Below are 23,784 nucleotides of genomic sequence, written 5' to 3'. Positions count from 1 at the left end.
CTTGGTTTTCAGTTACTTGTCAGGTTGGATCGGGATCAATTAAACGCCAAAGACCTAGATTTAATTATTAGGGATCCAGGGACATCATGAGTGGGAAGATCAGGAGTTGTAAGGTTGTCTCGGGATGCGCGTCAGCGGGTGACCTGTCAGCCATGCTCAGAACCGAACGGAAGTGACAGTTCTCAGCCACGGTGTGTATGCGATGGCTTCAGTTCGGTTATTTTTTACGTCGTCAGATGATTATGAAAAGAGACGGGAAGACCTGATGTGGGCGATAATGATAGATATTTTTGTTGTTTCGGAGTTGCTGGTACCGAGACGAGCCCTTGTTTGTACTTACAGGCCCGTAAGCGCCTGAACCCCACTTTTTGATTATTTGCATACTGTTTCCACAGCTTGATTGGGTTGAGCCATACTCGTCAATCCATTCCCACATATGTAGACGGGTGGCAGTTCCGGTCAAGTAGGGTCACGGCTACGAACCGATATGCATCCGGTGAATGGCCAAGGCGGCTTGTGTGAGAAAGCGCCAAAACCACGAGATAGAGGCATGCAAATCTCAGCCATGTGCGCTGATCAAGTTTGCTGATTCTCGGATCTCGCCAGACACGTCACAGTTGACTTGCGACCAATTGTGGTGCAAGCAACGACCACAAGCCCCTGGAACTCGGGTCAGTGGGATATTACATCCAACCAATGAACGTTCGCCAAATCTCGCGGCATCGAAGGTTCCAGATCATATTTGGTCGGAATCTCTCATGTTGAGTGCTGGTCTCAAACGTCGTGAGCGTGGTGTGTAGTTGGAAGAACGTCCGTAAGTGAGTTTGGAAAGTGTTAGGAAGGATCCAGTAGCGTCTAGCGGGGTAGTCTCGGGCGCTGCCGCCCTGTAGCAAGCGCACAGAGTGGCCTGTACATATAATAATGTGACCCGCTCGATTGTTCTCCTTGCACGCGCTCTGTCAAATAGCAGCGTTTCTATCCGTAATCCATCGAATTGTGAAACGGTCTTGCTTGCGCTAACAAACAACTCGAGTTCGAGTGCACATTGAGTTTTTTTACGGTAAAGGTTGTGTTTTTAAGGTTTTGTGAAGACAGAGACCAGTGTTGAGAATACACAATGATCGCCGCGCAAGAGGCCGTCTTCCGCGCTGTGTCTGAGTCCGACATTATCCACGAGACAGGGGCACGATTCGAATGTGCTCTCGTCTTTGTCTTTCAATTCGAGTGAATCGATCGCGATTCTCCTCCCGAGCCCCTGGCATTCATGCATCGTAACTTCACGTGGACGACGGGAGTGACATGACCCCCAATCCTGACTTGTCTCAGCTTTTCGTGCCGGCACGCAAGATTGGGGGCTCGTGGCTGGTCAAATCTTGAAGTGCAACATGAAGACGAACAACACGTTAAAGTCTATGACTGGGCATGGCGAGTCTCAAGAGGCAAAGACAGATAAGGTACCTTAGAAGTTCTTGGTGCAGGATGACACAAAGATTGATGTTAGGCGATGGACTTGCAGAAGTGAAAAAGGTGCAGGCAAGCAGGACCTATTGAGAACAACCCTGGATAGACCGCCATGTTGTGATTCCATGAGATCAGATCTCTTACACAGCTGTGGGTATGTTGCAGATGATCCGCTGTAACACCCGTATCGTGGGATAACTCAACCACCCCTCATTTGAACCACCCCTGCACTTGAACCACGTCATCAACAGCTTCACCCCACCCACTTCCATATGACCCTTCTACTTCAAACAACCACAACAATTGCAAATCTAGTCCAAATAACACCATTCTTTCAGCATACCTTTATCTCTATACAATGAGGCAATAGACAGAATATGCAGTCGAACGAGCTCTTGAGGATGTTGCAGACGGCAGCAGCATCCGCAGGGCAGCATTAACCTGGGGAATCCCCTATCCAACCCGTCGTCATCGGATCCAAGGAACCCAATCAAAGCATATTGCTTTTGCTGGCCAGCAGAAGCTCTCTGAGACCCAGGAAAGCCTCCTCAGCCAGTGGGTTAATACTCAGGCTGCCCTAGGCTTTGGTCCTAGTCATCAGCAGCTTAGAGAGCTGGCTAGGCGTGTTCTAGATGTCTTTCAACCACTTGGGAGGAAGTGGTTGACTAGATTCCTTTGCAGGAATCCCTCTGTTAACACTCAAAGGAGCAGAGCAGTAGATGCCAGACGTATTAATAGGGCTACGGCTAATATTATCCAGGAATAGTTCCATCGTCTAGATCTGCCAGCAGTCAAGGGCATCAAACCAACCAACAGGTGGAATATGGATGAGAATGGTATCATGGAGGGCAAAGGGACTAATGGGCTGGTCCTGGGCTCCTCAGAAACTCAGTATATCCAGAGGAAACACCCTGGATCTCGAGTATGGGTATCCCTTATTGAATGCATCTCTGCTGATGGGCAGTCTCTGCTTCCCCTTGTTATATATAAGGGCAAGGCAGTCCAGAAGCAGTGGTTTCCTCTAGATCTCTCTGGATATGCTGGGTGGCAGTTTACAGCTACAGATAATGGCTGGACAACTGATGCTACTGCCCTAGAATGGCTGGAGAAGGTCCTCATCTCCCAGACTGCCCCTAGGCAAGCTGATGAGGCCAGACTGCTTATCCTGGATGGACATCACAGCCATACTACCACAGACTTCATGTGGCAGTGTATACAGCATAACATCTATCTCATCTTCCTGCCAGCACATACATCTCACGTCCTTCAACCTCTAGACCAGTCAGTCTTTCGACCTCTAAAGGCTGCCTATAGGAAATACCTTGGATATCTCAACCTATGGAATGACTCAACTATAGCAGGGAAAAGGAACTTCCTTAACTGTTATAGGAGGGCAAGGAAGGATGCCCTTACTGCCCAGATCATCAAGAGTGGCTGGAAGCACACTGGACTATGGCCTATTAGTCTATTACGACCTCTATCCAACTCCTTCGTATCCAAGGATATACCAGGCAGTCAGGGATCCTCTAGTCAACCAGCAGGCAGTCAGGGCAGCAGTCATCAATGGGAATCTGCTGTTTCCGAAGTCCCATGGTCAACACCACGAAAGTCTGCTGACCTTCAGCATCAGCTTCAGCTGTTTAGTCAGCTGAGGCAGGAGTCCCAGAGCATCTATACCCAGAGGCATCTATTCCGAAAGATCCAGAAGGGACAAGATAACCAGGTCTATAGACTAGCCTTTGTAGAGCATCAGAATGAAGAATTACAGGCCCACATCAACAGCCAGCAACAGGGTAGGAGAAAAAAGGTCCAGTTAGATCCCAACACCAAGTTTGTTAGTATGGGAGACATATAGAGGACCCAAATTGAAGCAGGTAAAGGAGAAGATGATGGAGATGAATCCAGCGGGTCAGAATTACCTAGTGAGCCAGAAATCTGCGTCTAGGTAGGTGGTAGGGTCGAGGAATAATCGATGGGAATAGTGGCATAAGTGATGTTGATGTGGTGGATGAGGTGGTTCAAATGGGGGGTACTTGAGTTAGTTGAAAATAGGTTTCTAGCTTGATTGTCTGTCCAGCTTGCTTATCAACTACGTTATCTCTAATTTTGTACAGCACTAAACACTACTTTTGATACTTTGAACTTAACCGAGTAGTCCCTCAAACTTGGCGGCGGCGTCTCCCTGGGGTAGATCCTTGATAAGAATTCTCAATTTGTCACACGCTTTTTCGAGTTGACTATAAAACCCCTTGAGAGTGGCTTCCGGGTCGCTTTGACCCTCGAGGAGAGGCAGTATGGTATTGCGCGACATGTCCAGACGAGACTGCGACACCTACGACCTTGTTTTCGGGAACGAATTCCAATACAGCGCGTTCAAGAATGTTTGCAGATACGCGAGAGCATAGTCCGCAGGCTCGTTCGGGTGCGGGATCGGTCGGCAGAGCTTGTTCTTAGTCTCGTCATCTTTGTACGCGGCCTCGACGTGCGCAATGAAGGCAGCGCTGAAGACTTGCTGACACTTGCGGACGGACTGGAGAGTGATTTTGTCGTCCTGGAATACGGGCGTTGGGGGAAGCTTCTCCAGTCCGTTTGCAGAGCAGTCGATGAAGAGGGAATCGGGATTGGGCGTGTAGCTGCCGTGCTGTAGCAGCACCTCGTTCCGGCTGATGCGGAGGATGCGGCCTTTTCGGACGATGTTCTTGATTTTCCGCAGCTGTTCCAACTCGGCGAGTGAAACCGTGGAGCAGTGGTACATGGTAGGCCAGACTTTGTCGTCCAGCTGGAGAAGTTGCTGGCAAGCCACGAGACTCTTCAGCATGTCGTCAATCGACGAAGCCGTAGTAATGGAATCCAAAAGGGCGATCAAACCAACGCGGTTTTTTCCGGCGAACATTCTACCCGACTGAAAGTTTCCGCGTTCCATGTAGAACGAGTCCCGTGGCATGACCCAGGTGATGCGGTCCGGGTCGATGTCGTTGGCTAGCAACCAGAGACAAGCATCGGCGCCTGTCTTGCCAGCACCCACCACAGTGTAGTTGATGTGCGGTCGTTGCGCGCTCGGCATGTCGTTGGGCGTGACAACCTCGACATCTTCTGCAACTTCGTAGGGAGGCTTGCGCATGGAAGGGACCACGACTTTCATGTAGGTAGCATCAACAATACGAGTCCCTTCCCCTACTTGATAAGCCTTGCCGGTCATGATAGAATGAAATTCCCGCCCGCCGGTATATTCGTGCTTGGGATAGTAGGCGACGCGTCCGGATGGGAGAAATGTGTGCTGCATGACGGTATCGTAGTAAGCGCAAACCTCATCTCGGGAGGCAAGCTCCAAAAGGCCCTTGTTCCAGCCCACTTTGTCGATGGCGTTCTCTCCAAGGTCTTTGGAATTGACTCCATAGCAGGAGGAAGGTTGGTGGAGGCGCACGTAAGGGTAGGCAACGGTCCAATGCCCGCTCGGGCGAGCATAGCGGTCGACAATTGCCACGGTCTTTTGGGTGTCGGTGAGAATCGTGTCGACGAATGCCATTCCCATGGCTCCGGCGCCGATGACCAGGTAGTCAAAGTCAATAGTCTCGGCCATTTTGAATAGAGGCGTTCTGCGTGGTTGAGTGGTTGGTTGTTAATGTGAATGTTAATGAAGCCTCTCCGTCACGTTCCGTCCATCATCCCTTATATCTCATCGACAGCGAGAAGGCTCAAAGACCACAAAGGCCACGCCGGAGATCGGTGTGATATCAGTCCGTCCATATTAGCTACAACTCTGCACTGGAACCTTGATAGTTTTGATGTCTGATAGTTGATCATTCTTGCACCCGATTTCTTTCGCATGTATCTATCTATACGTGTCAATGGAAAACTCATAAAAACATATCAGTAATCATGGAAGGTAGATAACAACGAAAAAGCCTCGTACAAGGGGATGATTCTCGGTAGGGGTAACGGCAGTTCCGGCACTCGTCGGGCCCGGGCCGTGGTACGTTAATGCCGACGGCTTGTCGGCTCGACGGAAAGCCCGTAGCGCGTTAATTAGTCCGTCCGTCCGCCTATGCGGCCAACCACAGCGTGACTACACACCCAAATAAACGACCAGCGTGCTCGTGCGACGACGTGATAGGTACTATAGTATGATAGGCAAGTTCTGTATCCATATCAGATACTTCTTGCCTTATGATTATTCTCTTCGATGGTTGCTTCCACAAGGTGGTGAAACAGTTAGCGTGAATAGACAACCTAACTGGTTCAGCACTTGCAAATTCCCTGAGTGCGCGAAGTACTGGTGCTTAGATCAGCTTGATTGTGAAGATTCTGAACAGGGAATGGGGTAATCTTTGCCCACAACTATAGTAATCACTAATAGCTCATTTTTCTGCTAAATATTTGGATCGCTGACCGGATTCCGCTGTATGAGTGGAGATGGCGGACGATGTGGGCCAATCATGTCATACAGATCTGCCAGACCATATTACGACCGCCGTCAGAAGCTCCTTTCAGCTGCGATCTCTTCCTTCTTCACAACCGAATAAGACAAATTACAGCATCACCAGTGCAGTTGATTAATCAATTAACCTGTAGCTCCAAAATAAACCTCGTCGATTCTGGAGAGATGCAAGTTGGCATAGCCATTTTCTGACTACCCCTGTCAAAAGTAGTAGCCACTAGCCACCCACACTTACATGACGGACGGGACAAAGATGGCTTTAATCAACAGACTGGCAGCAGCATTGTGTCAGTAATGTGTTTCTCTGGAGTTTTGTGTTAGAGTACGCATCAGTAGTTGTGCCACTTGCGTGTCAGTGCACAGAACCGGGATTATCTACTAATACGTTAAGTCAACATACCCACTTTCGGACACCCCCCACATGCGGACACCCAAAAATGCCTCATTTCCCCCTCATCACCACCACCCTCCTCCAACTTCAACCCATCACAACATTATCCTACCTTATCCAAATGGGCTCATTTTTTCAGCATACCTTCTTTTAGGTATTATGACCCAATATACCGAAGATCAGCTTCAACAGGCTCTTGAGGCTATCAGTCGTGGCCAGGCTATTAAGAGTGCATCTCGCGAGTATGGGATCCCTCGAACAACGATATATCGACGCATGACTGGTGCCCAGTCAAGGGTTATTGCCTTTGCAGATCTCCAGAGGCTTTCCCCTGACCAGGAGGCTAAGCTGGCTGAATGGGTGCGAATCCAGCATGCCCTTGGCCTTGCTCCAACTCATCAGCAGGTGAAGGTATTCGCAGAAAGGATCCTTCATGCTATGGGGGACACAGAGCCTATAGGCAAAGGATGGATCCAAGCCTTCCTCAAGAGAAACCCATCTATCAAGGTCCAGAGAAGTCGCCCTATTGACTCCAGACGTATTAATGGGGCATCTACTGAGGTCATCAGGGAATGGTTCAAACTCCTCGCCATACCAGAGGTCCAGGGCATTAAACCAGCCAATAGATATAACATGGATGAGACTGGTATCCTTGAGGGCCAGGGATCTAATGGGCTGGTGCTGGGCATGTCTGAGACGAAGTCTGTTCGCAAGAAACAGCCTGGATCAAGGGCATGGGTATCCATCATCGAATGCATCTCTGCCCTGGGCCAGAGGCTTCATCCCCTCATTATATACAAGGGCAAGACAGTCCAGCAGCAGTGGTTTCCTCTGGATCTTGGCCCTTATGAAGGATGGCTATTTACAGCAACGGAAAATGGCTGGACAACAGATGCTACTGCAGTTGAATGGCTGCAGAAGGCCTTCATCCCTCAGACTGTCCCTCAGGGCAAGGATAACAAGAAGGAGGCTAGACTATTGATCCTGGATGGGCATGGGAGTCATACAACGACAGACTTTATGTGGTTATGCTATATAAACAACATCCATCTACTATTCTTACCGCCACACACCTCCCATGTCCTCCAGCCACTTGATCAAGCAGTCTTTAGCCCTCTCAAGGCAGCCTATAGGAAGGAGCTTGGATACCTTAGTCAATGGAATGACTCTACTATTGTAGGCAAGAGGAACTTCTTAGGCTGTTATTATAAGGCTGCCCTTGCAGGTATGACGATCAAGAACATCAGAAGTGGTTGGAAATGGACAGGGTTATGGCCTGTCTCTATGGCGAAGCCTCTGATGAGCTCCCTCCTACTCCCAACAACACCAAAGCCATCAGCATCGTCAGATCAGGTCAGCAAAGGGCAGTCTAGAGGCAAGGAAGGCAGGGAAGCTGAAGGATGGGCATCTGCGTCGTCTGCAGTGGTATGGTCGACGCCAAGGAAGATGAAGGACCTGGCTGGCCAACTGAAGCTATTCACAGAGCTGGACAATGACGCCAGTACTCAACGCCTCCTTTTTATGAAGGTGAAAAAAGGCTTCAACGAGAAGGCCTATGAGCTGGCTACTGCCCAGCACAAGCTGGAGCTTCTGCAGGCCCAAGTGACTAATACTACAGTCAGAAAGAGGAAGGCAGTCCAGCTGGATCCTAACACCAAGTTTGCCACTATCTCAGACGTGCAGAAGGCGCAGGTTGAGGCTGGTGAAAAAGAGGATACTGCAGGTGAATCCAGCGAGTCTGATTTACCTAGTGAAGCTGAAGACTGTATTGTAGTGGCATCTAGAAGAGGGCAGTAATTAAGTGAAAATAGTGGTGATGTTGGAGATGGCTTCATTTTTTGGGTGTCCGCATGTGGGGGGTGTCCGAAAGTGGGTATGTTGACTTAACGGAGTACACAAGTGAACGATCCACTTTCACTACCTTCGTACAACAATATATAAGTCAGCATACCCGCTAACGTACATGCATAGTGAGCGGATGTCAGGCGACAGCTTGGCAGCCAGCAATAATGTGTATATTGGTTGTTACGGTCAGATATCCGACAGTGGTGTTTCTGCTAACAGATAGCTGAGGTCAGTACTCAATGAACAGTGCTGGGGTCTTGCTGGCTTGTTGGTAATCTTGTTGGTGAGGATGCGGTGATCAGTCGTATACTCAAGTTGTAGATAACTTGTCGTGGTCACAACAGAAGGATAATCTAAGAGTCACTTATGGTAGAGTGAATCACGAAGTTGATTGCTGAAGAGCTATGGAAGGTAATCTGTCTACGGGAATGAATGTCCTTATATCCTTAGGTCTTGTTGTTGGGACCGACATCTCGAAGTCGGTCCTCAACCTAGGACTGCGATCTGAAAGTCGGTGATGATGATGATGATGATGTATTTAACGTCCAGAGTAAAAAGGGACGTGCCGGGCGATGCCGACATGGTCTATCCTAATCTAAACTATTTTACAGGCTGCCGTCTTCACCTAACGTTCCTGTTCAGTGACTTGGGCAGATTTCGGAAAAGAAATTGGTCGCCTCCATCCATTCGCACAGAAGAGAAGCTCCCTGCGTAGTACCTAGCAGAAAATCTATGCTTGCCTTCGCCATACGTCGGCGGAGATGCCGCGGGGTGGCCTTACGGCCACGCTTGCAGAAGTAGAAGTGTACTGGGGTTTTGCGTCTTCCGCAACTGCAGTGAAGCAGTGCGTCTTGGTGGGCGAATCTCTCGTGGTACGCTGCGAAGTCTCCATGATGCGATCTTGCCGCATATAGCCTTCCTAGCAAATGCCGAGGAAGGCGAAGTTCGGGGGGCTTGGGATGAGGACTTATCCCAAGGTCGGCATACTGCCGAGGGCAGATTGACGGCCATCTCCTGGCGAAAGCCTGGAGATCGGCTGCTCTGGACTCCCGCTTCAAGTGCGCCAATGTAGGCTGTGGCTGTGATTCTGGGATTTGTCTGCAGGCCTCCTTGGCAAGAGCGTCTGCTTCCTCGTTTCCTGCTATTCCCGTGTGTCCAGGGCACCACCAAATGTATACCCTGCCAGGCCTCGTCCAGCTCGTCCGTCCTCTCTGTGCCCAAGAGACGGAGAGCTCACTAAAGGCCCTAAACCTAGCCTGGCTGCTTCCTGGGCTCCGGGTGACGAGTCTGGCTGTGACTGCGAGGTTGTCGAGGCAGATGTGAACATTGTCTGCCATCCGCGCCGTGGGGGACCTCATGGCTTCCAGTAGGCCCCGAAAAGCGGCTTGCGCTTCTGCGTCAAAGACCTCCGTCTGGTGGCCGAGCGGCTCTGATCCTCGGAAGATCTGCCGTGTGGCCTGGTACCCGACCCAGCCTGCTCCAGCGGCTGTTCTGCTACCGTCCACCATTTGGGAACCGTCAGTATAGACAACAATGTCCCGCTTTGAGAGTGCTCCCAATCTGTCTGTAAAGGCGGTGGCCAGTTCATCCTTGGTCTTCCTTGGTTCATAGCCGACCATGCTCAGGGCTGTGTGCCAGTCGGCTGAGCGCTCCCAAGGCGGTAGCTCTAGCGGGTCGATGTATTCGGCATGTCTCTCGATAAGGCTTGCCATTCGCCGTAGTCTTGAGTCCGGTCCGGGCCTCTCTCCGAGCCTCGTTCGGAGGGGGTGTCGATCGTCAAGGCGATGGATCCTTACGGAGGCTTTATGGAGCTTCGCATCTAGCATCACCTCTGCTGGGGGCAGGGCAGCTTCACGCTGTAGGATCGATACAGGCGTCGTTCTATACACAGGAAGTGCGGCTCGAATAGCCTTGGCTTGCGTAATGTCGAGTTGGTTGAGTAGACCGTTGACCCCGTTCGAGGCGATGTGTCCGTTCTTGATCCGATTCCTGCCCGGCCACCATGCCTCTGACGCATAGTACTGAATGGGCAATACGCAGGAGGTAATAGCACGGCGCAGCAGGTGTGTCGGCGCGCCCCAGGCGGTGTTCCCTAGTCCCCGTAGTCCGTTGACCACTTGGCATGCTTTGGCGCAGTGGCCTTTCACATGGTTCTTGAAAGTGAGTCTCCGGTCGAAGTGGACCCCAAGCCACCGTAGGGAGGCCCCTTGATTGACAGCCTGAACTGTGTGCTGTCTCCCGTCCAGCAGTCTGACGGTGATTGGCGGGTTTCTATCTTTTGGTCTCTTGGTGAAGTGGATGAGCTCGGATTTATCGGTGTCGAAAGTGATTCCCTCTAACGCCCCCCATTCTTGGGCTTCTTCCCATTCTTTCGCTAGCAGGGCACAATTGTCCTCTAGTGAGGTTGAGCTTGCCATGATGGCAATGTCGTCGGCGTAGCCAAATCGAGATCGCTTCCTGCCTGGATGAACAGTGCCCAGCTTGAATAAGGGTTCGATGTGAAGCATGAAGAGGATGGGAGACACGGGCGAGCCCTGTGGTAGCCCACACTCAAGGTCGAAGACGTCCCCCATCTCTCCGTCTAGCCTTATTCTTGCTCTTCTCCCGAGGACGAAACTCGAGACCCACCGCACGAGGTTCTCCGGCCATCCTTGGCATCGGAGGCGTCGGATCAGCCTCCCTGGCAGCACAGCGTCGAAGGCCCCTTTGATGTCGAGCGTAAGCATAGAGGTGACACGACCTCTTTGCCAGGCACACTCGATATCGTGGATGGCAGCAGCGATGAGGTCGCTACACGAGCGGAGGGGGAGGGCCCCAAACTGTTGGTCGTGCAGTACCTGGAACTTGACTGTGATCCAGGCAAGCCTTCTTGCGACAAGTCTCTCCAAGCCTTTTCCAAGCACAGACAACAGCGCGATTGGCCTATACGAGCGCGGGAGCGCCCTGTCTCTCTTGCCCGGCTTAGGCAGGATGACTAGGATAGCTTCTTTGAAACAGGTGGGATGCCAGCCCTCGCATACGCATCCGCTGTAGAGCCGGAAGACGATGTCCTCGATAACGGGCCACGCTGTCTTGAGGACGGCCGTTGTGATTCCGTCGGACCCGGGGGTGGTGCTTCTCGCAGAGAAGATTGACGTTTGTACCTCGTCTTTTGTAACACGCGGGAAAGGAAGATTGGCCTCCAGGCGAGGTCCTGGGCTCTCTGCTGGTATGTCCGTGGAGATGGCAGCATTTCTGAGGAGGACGCGGGCGAACAGATCCCGCTTCTCCTTCGGTTGTGAGATGAGCGCGGTTGGATTGCTCCCATCCCGGAGTGGAGGGGTCTGGAAGGATCCCTTGGCCTTCTGCCACCCGACCATTTCAAACACATCTTTGCCAGTGGAGGCTGCGGCGATCTTTCCTCTCCAGTACGTGTCCTTAGAGCGCCGCAGCTGATGGAGAAAGTCCTGTTTCAGAGCGTCCTCCTCGTTTCGCTCCCATTGACAATCTATTCCCAAGGCGCAGAGTCTTGCCACAGTTGCTCTCTTGGTCGTGTAGGCTCGGTGTTTCCGCCTGCAGTTCTCGTCCCAGTATGGTCTCCCAGGTCCTCTGCCAAGCGCACGCCTTGTAGAAGCCGTAAGCGCTTCTACAAGGCAATCTGTGAGTTGCTGTGCTAGCATGTCCAGGGCCTGTGGGTCTCTTGCGTTGCTTGCAGTATGGCGCACGGGATGTATACTTCGCTGAAGGATGTCGAGGAAGAGCTTCTCGTCCATTGTGTCAAGCCGGAACCTCCCCGGGGTTGGGTCGACCGGATCGGTTAGGGCCAAGGGGACCCGGGTCAGCAGGCTTTCGTGGTCTGACGTTGTGTGTAGGGACGTTTCTATGCTGGTGGATGCCCCGTGGAGGCTGCCGGACGCCCAGCATAGGTCTAACGTGTTGCCGTCCTTATGTGTGGCTTCACCTATCGGCGACAGGAGGACAAGGCCAACGGTTTCTGTCCATTCCACCAGGTCATCAGCGTCCGAGGAGCTGGTCGCCTCGGGTTGCCAGGTCCAATGACGGAGGTTGAAATCCCCCGCGACCAACACACGTTCCTGGTGTCCGGGTTGCCAGGCTGTTATGATATCCCTAATCGCTTGGCCTGGTCGCAGCGAGCCACAAGGGGCGTTGTACACGTTGATGACTGTGAGAACTTTCCGCTTTCCCGCCAGGAGTTGTAGGAAGAGCAGGTCTGTGGATGGGCTGGGCAGCGGGCGTGTTTGTACGCCCCGTAGTCCCGTTCCTCTGCGGAGGTAGGTGAGCACCCTTGGTCTGTCTTCAATCCAGTTGTCTACTGGGGTGAAGATCTCGAAGCCCGGGTGGCATCTTGTGAGCCTTCTCTCTTCCGAGCGGATAGCGGGCTCTTGAAGTAGCAGTATGTCGACATGGGCCGCGTAGGCTAGATTCAGTGCCGTTTCGTGTGCGAGCGGTCGTCTGGCCACGTTCGCCTGCATGATCTGCAGGACTCTAGAGGGCCGCATTCTCCTGATGTCCCTCATTAGCTTGGTTGCAGTCCATCTCTTCTCCTCTTTCTCGGGATTGTTGATGCGACTGCTGGGTCGCAAGCCTCCACGATCTCTCTCCCTCGGCTCGGATGGCCCGTAGCTGTGCCTTGTTCCTCCTCTGGACTACGCCCCTCACCACTTTTGGTCTGATAGGGCAAGTCACGTCAAAGGCGGCATGGGGCCCGTTACACGACGGACACTTAAAGGGGCAGTCACAGCCATCGTGACCCTCAGTGCCGCCGCAAGGTGCCCGGTGTTGTTCGGTCGTGTGGGAAGGAGAGCTGCACTTGAGGCATCTCTTCCTTCTGGTACACGTTCGTTCGTTGTGAAAGCCGCCGCAGCGGTGGCATTGGGGAGACCTCTTCTCCTTCGGAAACTGCAGGTTGACGAAAACGCTGGCCCCCATCAAACGGAGGCGCCTTGGTAGTTGCCTTACGGCTTCCGCCTTGAACCAGGCTGTCACCGTGCCTAGCCTTTCGGCTTCGTCTTTTCTGGAAAAGTATGCTTTTTCGGGCTTGAGTTTCGTCGTGGCCTGGATCTCTTCAAGGAGCTCCTCGGTCGTGATTTCCAGCTCAGTGTTGGTGAGCAGGCAGTGTCTGGTGTAAGGGACGTTTGCGATATAGGCCCGGATCCAGGTGTCGCGCTGCTCGACCGCCTGTGCCTGGAGAAGGGCAGCAATCTGTTCTCTGTTCTCTAGCAGGACTTTTGCCCCATCTGCTGACGATGGTAGGAGTGCTAATCCTGTCTTGACATGGTCGATCCCCTTGAGGGCTTCTCGAGCTTGGGGACTTAGCTTTTCACGAACGAACGCGTAGATGTCGTAGGCTCTCTCGTTGCGGAGCGGGCTTTCAGGTGGCAGACGTGCGAAGATGCGAAGGTCTTTTGAAGCCGCCCGGTTTGCGGCTTGTTTTGCTGGGGTTGTTTCATGCAGTTGTCTGGTAAGTGGCTGGCTTGCCACCATCGCGTAGGACCGAACTTGGGGCGGCTGGTTCTGGGCTGTGTGTAAGGGATGCCCTTGGAGACTCTGGGCAGACTCGCTGGGTCCTGTGCTAACAGCATGCATGGACCTTGCTAGACCACGTTGGTGCCGGTCTGAACGCTGCTTCTCTTCCTGAAGCTCTTTCTCCAAGGATTCGATCTTCATCAAACAGTCTTTCAGGAACTGTTCCCTTTCGGCGTCCCGTCGTAGGAGATCCTGGACGAGGTTTGAGAGCTTGTTGATCTCGTCTTTAAGCTCCGCATTGTCTTGGTAGCTGACTTGCTCAACCACTCTGACCTTTGCGGTCGGTTTCCGGACACGTCCAGACCGTCGAGATGTACTGGCGTCCCCGTGAACCGTGATCGATGGCCCTGCGTCTAGAGAGACGGCCATGATGGTGAAATTCAGCTCACGTGGGCTGATGATGAGAAATGATAGTGCGGTGGGCTGGAGCCCTCTATGATCTTAACAGCTACTAACAGTGGATACTTTGTGAAGAGAAAGTTCGCGAAAGGTCGTCGTGAAAGTCGGTCCCTAGCGTGGACCGCTTATCGTCTGTCGGTCCTTCTTATCTTCACGTGACCTTCCTTAGTTCTTCCGTTTCCGAGGAGTCATCCGTATGACCTTGTTTCTTGTCCATACAAATGCTGTGCCGCCCGCGCCCTGCCTTGCCTGGTGGGGCTGCGTCACCTGTAACTTGTCGGGTCGTAACACTTACATGCTGACGCGTTGTGCTTAGACCTCTCGCGCTTCCACCTGGCATATTCATTGACTACCGACGACTAGAAAAATCAGTGGTTTAGCATTTTCTGCAAACCCCACTTTAGCTATACCCCTTCTGGTCTGTCTGGTGAAGAGGACATAGATTGTTAGCGCATAGCATGGATTCAAGATGACGCCTTTACCTCGTAAGTTTCCAGGTCCCAAGTCGGGAAACCTGTTCTAAGGCCACTTCTTAATATTTCTGACCACACCTGCGTCGAGCTACCACCTCGATTTCCGAAGACTCAGCCATTCGTGACCCTCAACGGGTTTGTCGACACCAAGAAGCTCCCCCTTACCAACAATCCTTTCATCGGTCTGGACGTCATAACTAGGAACTCATCCGCCATCTTCAGGGTGCGATTGAAGTTTACTGTCACAGAGGCTGCTCATAATCCAAAGACCGGATGGTATGTCAACTATCTATACGCCATGCTTCCTTAATGTAAACCGCACATCAAGAAGAAGTATGAAGACTATCGTGCGGAGACAAAACCATTCCGAAAGCACGGGAAAAGGCTTATGTCACTGACTGCTTCCATGGGTTCTGTAACAAGAACGTTGTCTTCTCTCAAGGTTGTCCCTACAACCCTCTCGAGTTTATCCCAGTCATCGAGATCCTGAAGATTGACTGGGCTGCTGGTGAGCTAAGGCAGCAGCCGGGAACCAGTGATCAGCTCGCCACACCATCCAAGCATGGACCAGCCTCAGAAGCATGATCGATTGGAAATGTCTCCCAAACTAACTCACCTTGAATAACCCGAGCGGCATCGGGTGAGAAACTAAACGCTACGATCCGTGAGACTCCGGAGTCAAATGGGAATTATGAGTCTGTGGGGACGTCAAGTGCGTCGAACATCTTGGTCTCATCAAGCGCATCAGCTTGCTGAGCACAGATTGAGTAGCCCGGTCGCTTTCGATGCGTATCCAGGTGAAGAGAGAGCCTATCGATCTCAACGTGCAGTACCAAGCGTGGGTAGCATTAATTAGAGGTCCATGATTGGCCGGCGCCCCCAATATAAAGCTGTCACGATATACTTGACTTGATTTCCTACTCGGTTTTGGCCGCTTTTAGTCAGCAGCTATGCCCGGTGAGCGGGGCTTGACAGCCGAGACGCTCCGGATGTTTATCCGTAGCGCCCCACTTCGCCAACGCAAAACATTGACCAGCTGTCCCCAACTTCCCCACTTTGCTCCTCAACCTCTATCTACATTTGGTGGCAGCCTCGTGTGGTTCGCGGTTCTCTACTAATGTACATGTGTATCTAGGCTCTGTCGAGGCGCGTGCCTCATATGACGGTTCTGTATACCTACAGTTTCCCCCCAATGCTCAGCCTTGTCTGGGTTGTGACTCGATCCCATGTTGCCCAAGGATCTTGGTCTGTTCTATGAACCCGATTGCCTTGGCGGCTGCTTTGCGCTCGTTCAGTATGACCCGAAGATTGTGTCGTCCAGGGAGGGCTCCGAGTTCCTGGCGTCAGAGCTGTCGATATTTACGGCATCGCAGCAGGATGTGCGATACCGTTTGTTGTCCTTCCCGGCATGGGCAGTTGGCGTTGGTTATATCCGGCACTCTTCGGTTGAAGAGGAAGTCCTGGAGTCCTATCTTTTCGGTGCGCATCTGGACCAGGAGCGCGCTCTGTCGTTTGCTCAGCCCTTCGTGGAGCTGAAGGATCCTCTTCGTTGGTTTTGGCGTACACCGGAACGAGGCCCTGCCGCGCTCCTCGGCCTTCCATTCGGCGTGCCATTTCTTGGTTACTTTTTTATGTGTCCAAGTCTTCAGTCTTGACCTGAGCTTGTATAAGGTCCTCGGGCTGTCCGCTTTCGAGCCTGCTTGCCCGTCCTTCATCCATCCAGCTGCTTCCTTTGCTGCTACATCTGCGGCTTCGTTGCCCAGGATGCCGGTGTGGGCGGGGGCCCATCGAAGCTCGACTTTGAGTCCTTGGTCTTGAATTGCCTGGGTCTTATCTGCGATGATCTTAAGGAGGTACGCGCCTGATTTCCCCTTTGGTTTGGCTGACGATCTTATGGCGGCCTGGTTGTAGGTGTAGATGAGGACCTTACTCCGATTGCTCCCATTTTGCTTGTCCGTCTGGGCGATTTCGAGAGCCAGGATGATGCCTTGTAGCTCTCCGGCGTACACTATTGATGTGGTGTCATCACCCATGTGTGCTTTGTTAGTTTGTTGTGTGGTCGTGCAGACTGCTGAGGCCCCAATAAGACCGTTGATGCCGCTGCCGTCTGTGTAGATGTGGATCGCGTCGGCGTTCAGTTCAATACACTGCTGATGTTTCTTGTCGGCCTTCTCTGCCGTTTCCGCTATACAGGTGCGCAGACCTTGCCTCCATGGCGGGATTACAAAAGGTGGTATGTGTTCATACTGTTCGCTGTGGGCGGCTTAACCGTTATTCAGTTGTCTTTCTATTCTTTGTCTGGGGCTCGTCCTCTTTCCCGGTCGTGGGGGGCTTCGTTCATACCCATTCGACTGATTGTGGCGATGTTGTGTTTTCTGTTGTTCGACGGGAAGGGGATGCATCTCCACGTCAAGTGCTGGGAAGGATGTTTCTCTGTATGCTCCGCTCATTGCTCTCGCTGCTCTGGCCTGGAGCCTTTGCAGTCTGTGCAGTGTCCGCTTGGTGTACCCCTTCTTTCCCCATCCGCTGTGGACCATATCGAGCATGCGTACATCATCTGTGGCAGTGCGAATCCGGTGTAGATGGTCCTCATTTATCTCGTCCGCACTCCCCAAGCTGGGTTTCCTGGGCTGCTGAGTGCTGTAATCGTGTTTGTGACTTTGCGTTCCGTCTCATGGATATGTTATTTCCACCCGAGGGGTAATCCCATAGTAAGGCCGAGGTATCTGCACGTAAGTTGAAGCTTTATTTCGCCCCATCCGCTTTGGAGTGGCGTGTTGGTATCGATTCTAGATCTCGCTCTTGTGAAGTGAGTGAGCTGAAACTTCTCGGGTGCAAAGACAGAGGCGTGGGTAGAAGCCCACTCCTCTGCTGTTTGGAGCGCTTCTTGTAGTTTGTGGCAGGTTTGCTCGGTGGTGTCTCCTCAAGCTAGGATCGCGACGTCGTCGATGAATTCTGTAGCTGTCGTGTCTTGGTTCGGAATGCAGCTCCCGAGGAGGTCCGCATTGTAGAACAGATAGAGTATTAGGGATAGGGGTGATCCCTGCGGTATCTCAGTGCTGAGTTTGTAGTGTTCTGATCGTAACCCATCCACGAGTATCTCTGTCTCTCGTTCACTTAGAAACTGGCGATCCAACGCACTGTCGCTTCGTTCACGCGTTTCTTCCTCAGGTTGTGAAGGAGTCGGCGGTGTGACACGTTGTCAAAGGCCCCCGATACGTCCAGGAGGAGTAGGCTTGCCATCTTCCCTTTTCCCATGTTCCAAGCTTCGTATATCTTGTCCAAGATGGTATGCAACGCGTGTTACGTGAATCGCTGTTTTCTCCCACCTATATGGTTCTCGGGTAGTAGTTGTGTGTTTCGGCCATGTAGCTCAGTCTCGATCGCGTCCATGATCTTGCCCACCGTGTTTAACAGGGCTATTGGTAGGTATGCTCTAGGCACCGTGTAGTTGTCTTTGCCAGACTTTCGCAGTACCACTGTGGTAGATCTCCTGAAGTGTCGCGGGAAGTGCCGGAGACTCTGGTTGAATATCCGGGCTAAGTGGGGCTTTATCCACGTTTTGGCCAGCTGTAGTGCTCTGTTGGTGGTGATGCCGTCGGGACCGGGTGCTTTGAGCGGCGCTGCTTCATGTATGGCGTCCTTTACTTCGTTTTCCGAGATTGGTAGCAGGTTTAATTGCTCCCTGTACGTTTCGTTCTCCATGTCCTAGAGGTTTGCCTGTGGTGGTGGGGGGCAAGAACGTCTCCTTGAACAGCGTTGCTTTCTCTTCAGGTGTGGTAGCGATTCGAGTTGTGCCGGGGTTTTTTAATTATGGTGTGACGGTAGGTGCTTGGTTTTGTCTGTTTCGGGCCCGTTTTGTGACTTTCCACAGGGAAGTTGGGGATTCTGCTGCTTTTCCCACGGTTTCGCGGTGTGCCTGTCGTAGTGCTATGCGGATTATCCGGCCCTTTTTGTTTCGGGATGCTCTGTATGCTTCCCAGCTCTCCTCCGTGCGCCGTGCACTGTCTGCTCGACGGAGTCGTTTAGTTTCGGCCAGTATTTCTTCGCATATCTCGTTCCAGCCTGTCCTCGACTTCGTGGAGTGGATCCTGGTTGTAACCCCTGCGTCTATGGCGGCTGAAAGGGCTTCGACTGTCTCTTCGACGTATCTATCCATTAATATCTTTGTTCTCGGCCTTTGCAGTCGAGGTAGGGAGTCTCGGAGTGTCTGCATGAACAAGATCTCATCTACAGCTTTCCAGTTCCGTTTTGTCTCCTTTTGTAGCTCTGCTACTGCTAGATTCAGTGACGTCGCTATAGGTAGGTGATCGGAGTCATGATTGATGTGGTTTTCTATCTCGCATCTGATCAGTCTATCGACTAGTCCGACTGTGACGAGGCATAAGTAGATGGCTGACCGGCGGTCTCCTTCCTCGTATGTTATTGTTCCTGCTGGTAATTGACTGGTGAGGTCGAGGTCGTCCATGAGCATCAGTTCGTTTGCTTCAGGGTCTGGTGATCGTATGTCGCTGCCTCCCTACAGTTCATGGTGGAGATTAAAGTCTCCGACGATGATCTGTTCGATGTTTCGGTTCGATTCGAGTGCGTCTTTCAGTTGCTGTACTACTCTTGGCCGGCCTTCCTCTTGCTGGGATGGGCTGTACACTTTGTGTAACGCTATGTGTGATTCCGTGTTTTGGATCAGTCTGATATGAAGAGTGCATAGGTCCCTGTCACGAGATAGAGCGTACAATAGGCATAGGAGAATGAGGATGAAAGATGTTTAATTCTAGGAAATACAAAGTGAGTGAAATGTGGCCTATATATGTACATATAGGCACGTGACAGGACTGTTTCAGTGTGCTGTAAATAGAGGGATTTTCCCTGTGACAGTCTCGGCTGTCGTTCATCATCTGTATGATTGCGTCTAGTGATTCTGTTGCTCGTCGAGAGCGGATTATGGCGCGCTTTGGGCGCGCGTTTTCTGCGCCTACCGTGATGGTCTCCTTATGGTCCTGGGTGCCCGTGAGGTTGGGTCTCTTCTGTATTTTCTTCATCGGCGATCTGCTGCGGTTCAGGCGCGCATTCTGGGACTGGCCGGGTTCCAACGTCGGGCGTCCCATTCTCAGTGTCGGCCTGGCTCGTGCCTCCAGTCCTGAAGCCGGCGGCGGGGCCGTCTGTTCCGAGTGGTATCTCGGACGTTGCTGGTAGGCTTCCTTAACCTTGGCTAGTTCACGTTTCCTGGTTGGGCACTGGCCGTGCCACGCCTCGTGGTCTCCGTGGCATGCTGCGTACTTTCGGGGTGTCGTGGTGTCGTTTTTAGACGGTCACTCTCGGGTCGCATGTTCTTGCGCGCAGTATCCTATGTGGCCGTCTGAGTGACACTGAAAGCATTGCCTCAGGCGGCACTGTCGTATCTTTCGCACTGGAAAGCCTCACCTTGCCAGATGAGTCCCTCGTTGATAATCCTGTTGGCGTCTTCTGCCTTTGAGAATTCGACAATGATGGCTGATGCTGTCTCGTTGCTGGCCAATCGTGTCAGCCAGCCGATGTATTTGATCTTTGATATGTGCCGTCGGGATGAAGGGCTTGTTATCCTGCAGGAGTTCGTCTCGTAGTTCTGTAAGGTGATCCATGTCCATAGAGCTTGTACGTATGCCGTGTGCGAGTATGCCGATTCGGGTCTCCCAGACTTCGGCAAACTGTCGTAGAGCTTCCATGTCTGCGGTAGTGGCTGTTTTGATACTAAGGTCGCCGTTCTTCAACTGGATAGCCGAGATGGCCTTTAGTTTGTCAATGTGTTCGTTGTTGTTTTGCTCGATGGTGCGGTCTACGTGGGCTTTTATGGCGATGGTAATAGGGTCTCTGATGTTCACAATGATATCACGCAGGGTCTGCACATGGAATGTTCTCTGGTTTTGTGGGTTGTGTATGCTTGCTGCGAGTCCTCCTCTAGCGGCCACATTGGCGTACGTGGGTACACCGTTGCCTTGGATCATTGGTCCCGGTGCCTTCATGTCCCTAACCATGTTGAGTGTCATCTTGCCAACCTCCAGTGCTTCCTTCGCGGTGACGTTGGCATCTCTCGCGAGGCTTATGTTTTCTTTGAGTTCAACCGCGTTCTTTTGGAGTGCGACTCGCATGCTGCTTGTCGTTCGGGTGGCGTTTTCGCTCGCGTTCTTCGTTTCGGTAGGGAGTTTTTTGTCACAGGGAAGATCCCCTTATTACAGCTCTCTGAAACAGTCCTAACACGTGCTCTTCCACGTGCCTATATGTATACATATAGGCTACATTTCACTCACTTCATATTTCCTATAATTGAGCATCTTTCACCCTCATTCTCCTATGCCTACAGAGTGCTCTGTCTCATAATGTCTCGTGACACTTTTTGATTGCTTTGTGGATATGATCGACATCGGGGACGCTCTGTAGTTTCGCAAGAAGAGCGAGGGTGCTGATGACTGCGACCCTGGCTCCTTGCGTCTGGATAGTTTTTCAGTTTGCGTTGTCGATAGACTTCAGTGCTTTCTGTAGGTATCTGCTCAATTTCGTGGCGTGCTCTCGGTAGGGCGTTGGCCAGCTTAGGTCCTCAGGCCACGGGGTCGCCATGTTGCCAACGTCGCTTTGGGCTTTAAGAGCCACAGCTCCTAGCCTACATTTTCTTAATTCCAGCACTTTATACACTGTGGACCATATGTCTAGCTGTGCGCTCTAGTTCGTGAAAAAAGCCTTGAGATAACGGTGTCCGTTCTCACCCATCGATCGAAAAGTAGAGCAGTCAGCATTCACTTTCACTCTTAAAGCAGCCAGGCGAGAACGGGATGTGACCGCTCTTTGAGGGTGAGCTCACCCAACAGGCGGCCACACTTCGTGTTCCAGTGCAGTACACCCGTAAGCAGGGCGCTGCTGATGAAGTATTCATGACATACGATACTGTCACGAGCATAGGGCGCAGGAATCGTGTCTATAAGTGCCTCCTCTCTCCTCAACTAACTATACAAAGGAAAGGGTCTGCTGGGATCTATATACCCAGGCGAATGAAGGTATCATGAGTCGAATGAAACAGTGATGTGGCAGGAATGCCTCGATGAGGGCCGGGATAACCCGGATAGGTCCGGGCGGACCCGGACGGGCTAGGGGTATCACGACAGATACATAGCCCAACTAGGGAGGGCGTCTGCCGGTACTAACCAGAGCGAGGTTGCATGTAAGGAAGTAGATCATCTTGTCTACGGTCAAGCGACTTTAGGGAGGAGACAGCAGTGGCCTGCCCTCTGTGTACCTGGCCCGGTCAACCCCATAGGACCTATGTGATCTCTTAGGCCGTGCTTCAAGAGACTAATCACTGATCCCAAAGGCTTTGAGGCCTTCCTTTGCGTGACAGAATTCTTCCGGATGATCTACCCACGCTACTAGGGGTAGAGTTCTGACACGGGACCTGGACAGCCAATTTACTTACCCGAGGGGCTTGATAGGAAGCAATGGAGCTGGGGTACCAGAATGTCAGGGCCGAACGGCCGGGCTAATATCCTACAGCAGTGAGGTTGGGTATGGGGGACACACGTTCCAGGTGGGGTCACCGGAGGGTCACTGGGGGAGCACTCGCGCCCCAACAAAAGGGCCCGGAGGATCATTTGGCCGAGAAGGGGATGGTTGGGTAGAAAAGGCGAAGCACTCTACCCTCCTGCACAGGAGAAAAAACATCTACAACAGCGAGAACGAAATTTTTGAAATCAGAGCAAATAACAGCACCACAACACGATCTAACAGGTCAATTGGATAGCCTTTTGCTCGTCGTGAAGCCCATAGCGACACAGGCATCATGGCAACCCCATGGCCCAAGGATCAGCCCTGGCCAACGCCATACCGAGAGCACGCCGCAGAACTAAGCACATACCTCCAGACAGCACTGAAGTCGATCGACACAGCAAATGGTCAACCTATCCAGCCTCAAGGAGTCAGGGCCGCGTTTATCGGGGCTCTAGCACTCATCGTCAAGATACAGAACATCCCCGACATCGGCCACGTTCACCAGGCAATTGAAAATTTGCGGATGGAGACAAAAGCAGCCAATGAAAACACCACCCGAACCACGAGCAGCATCAGAATCGCGATCCAGCAAAACACAGCCGAAATCAAGGACAACACTAATACTAACAAGGACACTAACACAGCCGCCAAGGAGGCACTGAAAGCCAGCGAGCTGACTGTCAAGATGGTGAGGGATATCAAAGCACTGGGACCGATGAATCAGGGGAGCGCCGCACAGTCCTATGCCAGTGTAGCCGCCAGAGGAGGACTCATAGCAAGCATGCATAACCCACAAAACCAAAGACCATCCCAAGTTCAAACCCTACGTGAGGTCATCGTAAACATTAGAGATCCTACCACCATTGCCAGCATCAGAGCCATGAACCCCCGTAACCTTAAGGCGCACGTAGACCGCGCCATCGAACAGAGCAGCAACGAGCACATCCGCAAACTAAAGACCGTGTCCGCAAACCAACTGAAAAGCGGCGACCTGAGTATCAAAACAGCCACTACCACAGACATGGAGGCCCTACGACAGTTTGCGGAGGACTGGGAACACCGAATAGGCAACGGTGCCACGGTGCGGATCCCAACCTACGGAATCCTAGCACACGGCATACGAACCAGCTCAATGGACATGGAACTCTTTACGGAACTCCGAGACGAACTATTGCAGGATAACAAAGCCTTCATCCCCACCGCAGAGATTAAGTACATCGGATGGTTAACTAGATCCTCCACCACAAAGTCTGCCTCGTCCGTTATCGTCGAGTTCGCCAAGGCGGAGGACGCCAACAAACTCATCGATGAAGGACTCATCTGGCAAGGCGAGGTTTTCCAATGCGAACAATACGACAGACAGTGCCGTCTGAGACAATGCTTCAGATGCCACGCATACGGCCACATAGGAACCCAGTGCAAGGCAACGACAACATGCGGCTACTGCGCGCAAGAACATGCAACCCGAGAGTGCCCCTCGAAAAGCGACACGGCCACACCCCGGAAGTGCGCGGCATGCCACGGCGAACACGAAGCGTGGCACGGCCGGTGCCCAACCAGGATGCGGGAACTAGCCAAAATCAAAGCGGCATACAAACAACGACCAAAGTACCACCCGGAAGCCACAGCAGCCCCAACCGCCACAGGAACGACCCCAACAATCCGGACGACATCGAGGCCAGTACTGGAACCGAGCCAGAGCCAGAGCACACGCCTGGAGCGTAGCAGATCACCCATAA

General features: G+C 52.3%; 2 protein-coding genes across 2 annotated transcripts; one reads left to right on the top strand and one right to left on the bottom strand.

Moving 5' to 3' along the window:
* Nucleotides 1-3,793: 3,793 nt before the first annotated feature.
* On the bottom strand, nt 3,794-5,041 carry CH63R_14490 (uncharacterized protein; the record flags this gene model as incomplete). Its single annotated transcript, XM_018309464.1, has 1 exon — nt 3,794-5,041. The coding sequence occupies one exon, from the start codon at nt 5,039-5,041 to the stop codon at nt 3,794-3,796; it is 1,248 nt and encodes a 415-aa protein (XP_018150707.1).
* A 17,296-nt stretch (nt 5,042-22,337) lies between these two features.
* On the top strand, nt 22,338-22,821 carry CH63R_14489 (uncharacterized protein; the record flags this gene model as incomplete). Its single annotated transcript, XM_018309463.1, has 2 exons — nt 22,338-22,733; nt 22,801-22,821. The coding sequence occupies 2 exons, from the start codon at nt 22,338-22,340 to the stop codon at nt 22,819-22,821; spliced, it is 417 nt and encodes a 138-aa protein (XP_018150706.1).
* Nucleotides 22,822-23,784: the final 963 nt, after the last annotated feature.

Source organism: Colletotrichum higginsianum, chromosome 11, assembly GCF_001672515.1.
Source record: "Colletotrichum higginsianum IMI 349063 chromosome 11, whole genome shotgun sequence".
In the NCBI taxonomy this organism is placed as follows: Eukaryota; Fungi; Ascomycota; class Sordariomycetes; order Glomerellales; family Glomerellaceae; genus Colletotrichum; species Colletotrichum higginsianum.
Note: the sequence above shows the minus strand (reverse complement) of the source record. Positions and strands in the feature narration are given on the sequence as shown.